Source organism: Gekko japonicus, unplaced genomic scaffold (genome assembly GCF_001447785.1).
Source record: "Gekko japonicus isolate JY-2015 unplaced genomic scaffold, Gekko_japonicus_V1.1 scaffold1710, whole genome shotgun sequence".
Taxonomy (NCBI): Eukaryota; Metazoa; Chordata; class Lepidosauria; order Squamata; family Gekkonidae; genus Gekko; species Gekko japonicus.
The window spans coordinates 320,512-331,224 of NW_015164239.1; the positions used below are offsets into that span (position 1 = coordinate 320,512).

At 38.7% G+C, this 10,713-nt stretch overlaps 1 protein-coding gene across 1 annotated transcript in view; it reads left to right on the plus strand.

The window, feature by feature from the left end:
* LOC107108207 (cytosolic phospholipase A2 epsilon-like) overlaps nucleotides 1-10,713 on the plus strand; it is a 91,414-nt gene that overhangs the window by 19,637 nt on the left and 61,064 nt on the right. Inside the window, exon 3 of the mRNA XM_015408612.1 lies at nucleotides 2,226-2,298. Coding sequence (XP_015264098.1) covers nucleotides 2,226-2,298 — 73 coding nt within the window. The remainder of the gene's footprint in view (nucleotides 1-2,225; nucleotides 2,299-10,713) is intronic.

Genomic DNA, 10,713 nt, shown 5'->3' on the forward strand with positions numbered 1-10,713 from the left:
TCAAAAGGATCAAGGTGGTGGGGATGGTAAATATTTATTTATATATTTATTTTGAGAATATGTATGCTGCCTTTCCAGGTTCACAAGTTAAACCAGTACCATAGCAACATCAATATAAATAATGAGCATTAAAATCATGTCATAAATAATGAGCATTAAAACTAAGATAAAGTCCCATAGTTAAAAGCCAGGGTAAAAGAAATGTTTTGGTAAAAGATAGCCAGGCAGGACTCAGAGTTAGGGTGCCATCACTGGAAAAGCTCTCCCCAGTTGTCACCTGCCTCACCTTTGTAATGTAGGGGGCACAGAGAGCTGGGCTTGGAAACAGGATCTTAATTGTTGGGTTGGAAAGTATGGGAGGAGGTAATCTTTCAGCTATCCAAGCCCAAGATCAAATCTCACTCAAGTTATGGGAGTCTAGCTCTTAACTAAATCTTAAACATGCTTAAACCTATGATTTAGCACCTGCCATGGGGTGATTGTCATTTGTTATAATAACTGGTGTTGACTGCTGGTAGAGGGTTAGTTCTTTTGAGAGTTTTAGTTTTTGCTTACTTCTAATGGTGGGCAGTCACCTCAACAGGATAAAACCCATATTTAGATATCATAGGCCTGGTCCAGTGGGACATTTAAAATATAGAATACACTTTGCATTGGGCACCACATATGTGAAAAAGGTACTGGACAGGAAAAATCCTTTTGCATTCAGAATACAAGGTTGTATGCATGGTATCTCTTGGTGAGATACCAGATGTTCAGTGATAATATCTGTGTGCAGTCAAGTCACAGCTGACTTGTGGTAACTCCAGGACCTTGGGTGTTCAAGGCAGGAGATGAGCTGAGGTGACTTGCCATTGCCTTTCTCTGCATAGTAGCCCCAGTCTTCCCATCCAAGTACTAATCATGGCCAAGATCAGAGTCATGGCTATTCAAGCTGCTAGATGCTTGGTTCTCTGACAAAACTGATCATCTGTTCGGAGGATGAGCACCCCTTTGGCATACAACTTACTTTCTAGTTGACCAGCTTTCATGCCAGATCTGTTATGTGGCAATAGGCGCATGATCAGTCCTTTAAAATCCACTGTGATGAAGATCGCTATTCTGCCATGAAGCTTGCTGGGTAGGCTTGCCAACTCCAGCATGGGATATTCCATAGATTTGGCACTGGTGTTGTCAAGATAGCGAGGCTTTCTCGTGAGTCACAGGGTTTTAAGCACATACAAACCAACAGTTGGGTTTTAAAATCAAATATTTATTTAAAGAAAAGGGGGACAAAAGGGATAAAACAAATCCAGTTCAGGGAGTACAAAGGAAAATAAATAACACTGCCAAACTACCTGACTTCAGAGCGTGGTCTTCATGAGGCACATCAATAAATTAAGACAAGGACCGTGAACTTGTGTTGAAATCCGCAGACGCAATAACCATACAGGAACTCCTGGAATCTAGGCTAACTTTCCCCCAGCTGGGGTGTCAAGATATACTTTTTTCCATGAAACACCAGCTGCATCACTTTACAATCAAGATGGCTCTTTTAGTAGGGTTAATTGGTACCTCTGCCTGTCCTTGAGATCAACACACTAACAATAATAAACTGAAACAGCTGCGCTATGAGTTGTCATGTAAGTTAACCCTTCACAGGCACTTTGCTTCACAGGTGTCTAGGGAAAATGGAGTTTGGGGAGCTGTGGGGCCTCAGTGGGGATGTGATGTCATAGAGTCCACTCTCTGATATTGCCATTTCCTCCAGGGGAACTGATCTCTGTAGTCTGGAGATAAGTTGTAATTCTGGGGAAAATCCAGGCCCCTTCTGGAGGTTGGTAACCCTTAAAACTGGGTGACCTTGACCAGTCATGCCTCACTTACATCACAATGTTGCTGCGAAAAAGCAGTGGGGATGGGAAAACCATGTAAGGTACTCTGAAATCCTGAAGGAAGGATGAGATACAAAGGCATTAGATACATAGATGAAAAATTGTATGCTTATGGGGCTCTCTGTAGCGATGACATAGTAACTGCCTGCTCTGAGGTTTCTGTAAAATTCTGATTATTTCAAATTATCTAATACATTTTCTAAAATTAGTAATTATCTTGATAAAAAAATGCTGAACTGCACAAATCCCCCCAGCCAATGACATGTTATTAATTTCCTGTCTTATTATGTATCCGTATTATGTGAACATACACATGCACTGACACTTATCTTGTTTTCCTTATACCAACAGAGGGATGCAACACCTTTCAGGCTTCTCACAGTGAAAGTATTAAAAGCTAGAAATATCCAGAAGGCAGACCCATGTGAGTATCTCTGTTGTTCTTCCTTTGCTAAAAGAGAATTTGTCAATACATAGAAATGGGGGTCTATGGACCAAGTCTACAGATTTTCATTATCTGACGTGCTTGTCCAGAGGATTCCATCAGCTGGTGTTCACCATGGCTGCTGTCATCGCATTTCACTTGATTAAGCTTATTTGAGGCAAAAAGAAAGAGGAGAGAAGAACTGGCTGTTATCTTTATAGAATATGGTATTACAGAATAAGACAGGGTACTGTCATTCCTGCATTCTGCAGCTCAGTAGAGCAAAGGGGTACATTTACAAAAACAAATCTGATATAGATAATTGGCCTAATGCATTGGCACTTTCCAGCTCACCCATTGGCTGTGCTGTGTGTTCCATCAGCCATTGGCCCATCAACCGCCAATCAAGAGCACTGCCGCCTTAGCCACTGTTCCCTGTCAGAATTAACTGCTAAAATGGCTATCTCTGCTAAAACGGCTATCTCTCCTGATGAAGACACTTCTCCTGCTTGGCTCCTGTGGGACTAACTCTTCCCTCATTGACTGAGGAGAAAGACTACTTTTCCTAGGTAGAGGTTGCAGGTGGTAGTGGGGAGATAGAAAGCTGAAGTCTGAGGGGCAGAAAAAGGTATGTTGATGGAGATCACTCAGAATTACAACTGCTCTTCAGATGGCAAAGATCAGTTCCCCTGGAGAAACTGGTGGGCTCTATGTCATTATACCCTGCTGAAGTGCCCCCCCCATGACAGCCAGTGTGACGTAGCAGTTAGTGCTTCAGAGCAGGATCTGCCAGACCCCAGGTTCTTTCTGTGGAAGCTGATTGGGTGATTTCAGACCACTCACAGACTTTCAGCCTAACTACCTCACAGGGCTGTTGTGCAGATCAAAAGGGGGAGAGGAGAATGATGTGAGCTGCTTTGGTCCATACTGTGGAGAAAGACTGTACTTACCCTAGGCAGAGGCTCCAGGTGTGTGGGGGGAAGATGGAAAGCTGAAGTCAGAGCAGATAAAGTTACACTTATAGTTGCCTGGGCAGGAGATATGGTTGCCACCTCCAGGTTGGGAAATTCCTGGAGATTTGAGGGGTGGAGCCTGGAGAGGGTGGGGTTTGAAGGGGGTCCTCAGATAGGTAGAATGCCATAGACTCCACCCTCCAAACCAGCTGTTTCCTCCTTGGGAACCATTGTTGCCAATCTCCAGGGGAATCACTACGACTCTTCAGATGGCAGAGATCAGTTCCCCTGGAGAAAACTGTAAGCTCTGTGTCATTATATTTTGCTGGGGTCACCACAGCAAATTGACACTGAGTGCCCAAAGCCAGGGCACCCGCCCAGAGCCTCTTTCTAGAGCTTGTTGTATTTATTTCAACAATGGGCCTTATTCCTAGTTCTAGTATAATACAGTGACAATGAATGTGGTTATTTAAACTATTCAAATCACACCTTTCCACAGCACAGTCCATATAACAGATGGACTACAGTCTCTTCTAGCATCTGCCTATGGTGCTCTTTGATTTAACGCTGCAGTTCTAAACATGGCTTAGAAGGATGTAGCTCTCTTTAGGATTACACTGTAACAGCACAAGCCTATGCATGCCTACTCAGAAATAAGTCCCACTACATTCAATGGTGCTTACTCCCAGGTGTGTACATAATTATAAGCACATTTCTTATCACTTTGATCTGGCACAGGTCTAAGTTGAAAGAGCAGCTATATATATTAAAGAGATTATAAATGGTAATTGAATGCAAATATTTCCTCAGAAAAATGTTATTTACTTTCCTGGGTTTGGAGAAAAATGAACAACAGGTGAGTCAGCAGGTGCCTGTTACTCAGGTCAGGAGGAATGAGCATCCTCCACCCAGACCTCAGATTATGGAAATACTCAGTGGTCATGAAGTAATAACATGCCACTGATGGCAATTCCATTACTTTCCTGAGGTCACGGACAGTGAATCAGGATGGGATGATGCATTTGGCTAGGAAAATACACTAACAAAAATTCCTAAGGAAAGTTGAGGAAGGACTTAGATGGAAATACTGTGGTCCTAACTACTGGATTTAGTAAACTGGGTGTTCAATCATTATGAATTATTTACCCAGGATTCCTCTGTACTCTATCACATCAGAAGAGGATTAGAGCCTTTATATCAGTAAGGGAAATTGGCACTTGCATAACAAATAGCAGAATCCCAGGGAGCAACATAATACAGTTCCTTAGAATCCTGCTGCCATTTATACAGGGGATGAAGAAAACCTGGTTATGAGCTTGTGTTTTAAGTGTTGTCACATTGCTTCTGACCTATGGCAACCCTTGAATTAATGACCTCCCAAACATCCTGTCATTAACTGCCTTGTTCAGGTCTTGCAAACTGAGGACCATGGATTCCTTGATTGTGTCATTCCATCTCATGTTGGGTCTTCCTCTTTTCCTACTGCCTTCAACTTTTCCTAGCATTATTGTCTTTTTCAAGAGAATCTTGTCTTCTCATAATATGACCAAAGTATGATAGCCTCAGTTTGGTTATTTTAGCTTCTAGAGAGAGTGCAAGCTTGCTTTGATCTAGAACCCACTTATTGGTCTTTCTGGTGGGCCAAAAACTCTCCTCCAAAACCACAAATTAATCAGTTTTCTTCCTGTCAGCTTTCTTCACTGTCCAGTTGTCACACCCATACATAGTAACGGGGAATAATATAGTATTAATTATCTTGGTTGCCAGCAACACATTCTTACACTAAAGGATCTTTTCTACCTCCTTCATGGCTGCCCTTCTTAGTCGTAATCTCCTGATTTCTTGCTTGCTTTCTCCATTTTGGTTGATGATGCAGCCAAGGAATAGAATAACAATGTCAATTTCTTCACTATCAACCTTAAAGAAGAGTAATTCCTCAGTAATTATTGCTTTTGTCTTCTTGATGTTCAACTGTAATCCTGCTTTGGTACTTCTTGCTTTAACCTTTAGCAGTAGTTTTAAGTCTTCATTGTTTTCAATCAGTAATGTGGTATCACTGCATATCTCAAATTGTTAATATTACTTCCACCAACTTTCATTTCACCAACTTTCCTTATGATATGTTTTGCATATAGATTGAAGAGACAAGGAGATAAAATACATCCTTGTCTGACACCTTTGTCAATTGAAAACCATTATGTTCCTCAATATTCTGTTCTAATAGTAACTTCTTGTCCAGAGTACAAGGACATCAAAACAACTAGAAGTTGTGGCATACCAATTTCATTTAAAACCAACCATAAGCTTTTTATGATCCACATATTCAAAAGCTTTGCTGTAATCTATAAAATACAAGCTATTTTCTTCTGGTATTTGCAATATGATCTCTAGTGCCTTTTCCTTTTCTGAATCCACCTTGAACATCTGGCATTTGTCATCCCGTATATGGTAACAGTCTTTGTTATAAGATTTTGAGCATCACTTTACTCGCATGAGAAATTAATGCAATGGTCCAATAGTTGCTGCAGTCTTTGATGTCTCTTTTTGAAACTGGAATGTAAACTGAGTATTTCCAGTCTGTGGGCCATTGTTTTGTTTTTCATGTTTGTTGGCATATTCTTGTTAAGCTTTTGATGGATTTAGTTTCTATGGCATGAAATGGCTCTGTTGATTGGTGGTTCATTTCTCTCAACTGCTTTGAGTACAGTTTTCACTTCACTTTCAAAAATTGCAAGTTCTTCAAAAGATTCTTATTGTTCCCATCTTTTCTTTATATTCTCCTGTTTAGTTGAAGTATTTCCATATTGATCTGTGCTTTAAATTTCCCTTTGATTTCTTGGATCTTATGGAACAAATCTCTTGTACTTCCTTTTCTATTCTCTTCTATTTCTTTCAATTGGTTATTATAATAATTCTCTTTGTCTCTACATGTCAGTCGCTGGAACACTGCATTTAGAATTCTGATTGTATTTCTGTCACCTTTTACTTCTGCTTCTCATCTCTCTTTAGCAATTTTAAGAGTTCCATCAGTCATCCATCAAGGCTTTTCATTTCTGTTGGCTACAGGAATAGTCTTTGTGCATTCTTCCAGTTTGGTATGATGGTTAAGTGCATGGGATCTAGTCTGGGAGAAGCAGGTTTGATTCCCCACTCCTCCACTTGCAGCTGCTGGATGACCTCGGGCAAGCCATAGTTCTGTCAGAGCTGTTCTTGAAAGAGCAGTTCTCAAAAGAGCTCTCTCAGCCCCACCTACCTCACAGGATGTCTGTTGTGGGGAGGGGAAGGGAAAGGAGTTTATAAGCCTCCACTACCTCCAAGTGAAGGGTGGGGTATAAATCCAATCTCTTCTTTTCTTCTTCCTCTTCTTCCTTGATAATATTTCTGGTTTCAACCCATATTTTTGGTTCACATATACTTGAACTTAGTAAGGCAAAACTGTTCTTTATATGGTCCTTAAACTATTCAGGAATGTTGCTTAGATGGTATTTTGGAACTCTGGATGTTTTGGTGTTTTCCTTCAACTTTATTCTAATATTTGATATTGACCATTCATGGTCTGTACCACAATCCGCTACTGGTTTTGTTTTAGCAGAGAGAACAGATCTTCTCTATCTTCTGCTTCCAGTTAATTAATCTATTTGATTTCTGTATTGGTCATCTGGTGAGGTCCATGTATACAATTGTTTGGTTGCCTGAAACATGTGTTCATAATGAACAAGTTGTCTTCCCAGAATTGCTTCACTTCATGCTCCTAGCCCAATTTTTCCAACAATATTTGATTCTACTTTGTTTTCCACTTTTACATTCTGGTCACCTATGATTATCAGTACATCTTGTTTAGGTGCGTGACCAATTTCTTTTTGGACACTTGTGTAAAAGCTTTCAATTTCTCCCTCTTCAGCACCCACAGTTAGTGTGGTAACTTGAATTATGGTTATGGGGATAGACTTTCCATAAAGTCTGATTGATATTATTTGGTCAGACTTTGTATTATAGTCCCTGATTGTCTGGGCTACATCTCACCTCCCTATTAGAACAATTCCATTTCTTCTGTGTTTGTAATTTTCAGAATAAAATATTTTTAATTTTGTGACTGAAAATGTCCTAATCCAGTCCACTTTAGCTTGCTCACTCCCAGGACTGCAATGTTTTAACATTATGTTTCTTGTTTAATGATTTTGAGTTTAGCTAAATTCATACTTCTCACATTCCATGTTCCTATTGTATGTATAGAACAGCTTTGGACTTTCCTTTTGCATCCATTCACATCAACCACTGAATATCCTTTTGGCTTTAAACCAGTTGCATCATTATGAATAGCACTATTCATGCTTGTCTTCTGCTTTTCCCCAGGAGCTAAGTACATGGGGACTTAATGTAGTGGGAGGACTTTTAAACATCATTTCTACTATTTATGTGACACCAAAGCATTATTTAATTTATTTACTTCAAATATGTTGGCTTTCTCCCAATGTGAGATCCAAGGAGGCTTATAAATTATCAATAAAATAAAATATTAAAACAATATATGAAATTCTATCAAATACTTGAATAAGCTGGTACTAATACTTACCACTGGTTTCCTTGTTGTACTACAAGCCATGATTCTCATCACATTTCCATTACGAGTTGCCACCTTGCAAAAGAAATCCATACTACCTTATCAGCCTCCATGTACCTCGAAATATATCCTCCTCTTTTAGACTTTTTTTTTTACTATTAGGAAAGTTCCTCATTTAGAAAACTGCTCTTTTTTGTTGATTTAATTTTTAAAATTATTTTCTCAAAAAAAAAAAAGTGGGATACAGAAGGGAAGAAAGGGTAGGGGAAAATATAGATTCATCAGGTTTGTCAAATATTATGAGTTGTTATGTACAACAAGAAAATCAGATGTATTTCCAAATGTATTACATATTTCAAATATAGAAGCAGACAATAAAACATCAATCTTACAGAATTTTGGAATAGATTCTCTCTTTAAAGAATAAACAAGAACATTCCTAAAGTTAGCGATAATCTATTAACGATAAAAGAGATTACATATTTAACAGTTGAACAAACATCTATGCTAAAATTAAATCATCGTAAAAACCTTAATATTGTGTTAATTGTTTATCGAAATCTAATTTTTATTCTTACATGATTTAAATACTACTGGAATACAGAATAAAATATTGAAACTATAAATATCTTCATCACCTTTAATATGATATTTAAATAATTCCAGAACTAAAAAAAGTTAATGATTCTCATAGTATGAGTAATAAACTTGCAATCTCTGCTGAAATTCTTTCAATGGTTTTGTTTATATAATTGGTTAGTTTTGGCAATGTTGCATACTCAGCTAGTTTTTCTTTCCAGTTCTCTAAAATGTGCTCTGTTTTTAAAGCTCAGTGGAATAGGCTCACTTAGTCAAATGAGCATACACCATTTTTTTAAAAAAATGCCCTTCAACAAAAGGTTTATTGTATTGTAGTCAATTGCATGTAGCAAACATTTTTCTTTTATTATACTGTTTATTTAAAAGTGTTCTGTCCCTTATGATTGCTACTGCCACCTTTTGTTTTAGGGTTTAAAGGGGTATGTTTCCCAACTGGTACAATACATCCAGGCTATTATTAGTAACATAAAATATGTGCCACCTATACTGCACTTTGTGTTTCCTGCTATTCAGGTCATTGAAGCATGTTTATCAGCTAGACCTATAAGGCTAATGTTACTCTCTGATATTACAAGAATAGGAAATGCTTTATTTCACAAGAAACATAGGAAACATGTGCCCATGGTTGTCCATATCTTTTATATGGTACAGTGAGATATTTATGAGGTGTTTTTCCTGTACCTTCCACTTTGAAGACACAAGCAACTAAAAGCATCTCTATGGGCTGTGGTCACACTGGTGGCTTGGCACAATATGGTTCCACCTCTAATTGTACCAGTTTAAAGTGTTGTGGGGCATATCACCCAGACAGTAAGCATCCATGTTACTGCAGTGCCTCAGCCATGGAGCGTGCTGCCCAGATGTTTTTCAAAATTCATGCGCGCACATGCAGATATAGGCAATTTTTTTTTTTTAAAAAAAACCCTCTCTAGTGGTAGGAATGGATCTGCAGGTTCAGACTACCAAATCCGTTCTGCATGTGCTCCCCTGTGTTCAGACATCCATCCATGTGAATCACTCTATAGTTTTTACTACCTTGTTCGTTGTAAAACCTGATATACTTTCAAGAAAGTTATAAATTATTTTTTAAAAAAAGACATGCGTCCATGCAAAATGAATGCACGGGAATCAAAAACACAACTTGTGACGTGGTGCCTTTTTAACCCAGCTTCAAGTTGTCCTATGACAGGATGAGTATGCCAGGGGAATGCCTGACAGATGTGTTTGTGTGACTGTGCCTATTTGATCCGGAGGGGAGGGGTGGCTGCATTGGGCCAAACTGCTTGTGTGATCCCAGCCTATGTCTGATTGAAGTCAGTGAAATGTAATAATGTGCTAGTACAGGTTTGGATAGTGACTGCTTTAGCACATTGCTTAGCTGGTGGAGTTGGTGCTTCAGTAGTATTGAGTTTTACAAAGTTTGGAACAGTTAGGTGAGGGACTGGCATTCAATACAGGACATTGATTAATTGGCATGGGATTAGGTAAAAGGCTGCTGCATTCTCAGCTGCTTAGATTTCCTGTGAATACATACCTACCAGGATTTTGTAAGACATCGGTATCGAAGTAGGTTTGGGAAGTAGGGTAGAATTTTTTTACTAATGGCCAAGGTATTAAGTACATAACTCCCTTTGAAAAATAATTGGCAATGTTTGTTATGACACCACTGCAAACTGCAGCCTCCAAGTGATTCATTTTGCAAATTTAAATGAGATGCATTGTGATTCATTAATGGTCAGTCATCTGTAACATACACGTTATGAAAAATGTTTTTGCTGACACACCTGAGGCTTGTTAAGCCCTTAACCATTGAGAAAGGATGTCTGATGAACAATGCACTTGCTAGGAAATAGGTGACATATTAGGAAACCAGGACTGCATGACAAATAATTATAAAAGTTTAGGGCAACAGCAGATGGGCAATCTCAAGCACTTTAAAAAAAGGATGGTCTTAAAAAAAAAAGCAAACCAAAAAACCTTTGACAGAAAATCATGTCATGCTGCATAAAATGAGATTTCAGTACCTCAATTGAATTTTGGTTATTTTGAGCAATATAGACTTATTCACTGTTAGTTTAGATATATCCATTGTTTTGAAGATGGGTGAGAGGAGAGGGCCAAGTCTCAAATGAGAAAGGCAATGTCATCACAAGATGAACTCTTTTCTTTAACTTGATAAACTGATTTTTTCTGAATGCCCCAAGAGCACAAGTTTCCATATCCTTAAAACTGCCATCTTCTTTTTTGTCAAGAGATAATAAAGACACCTGAAAAAATGGGCATGTTTAATATAGGTAACTG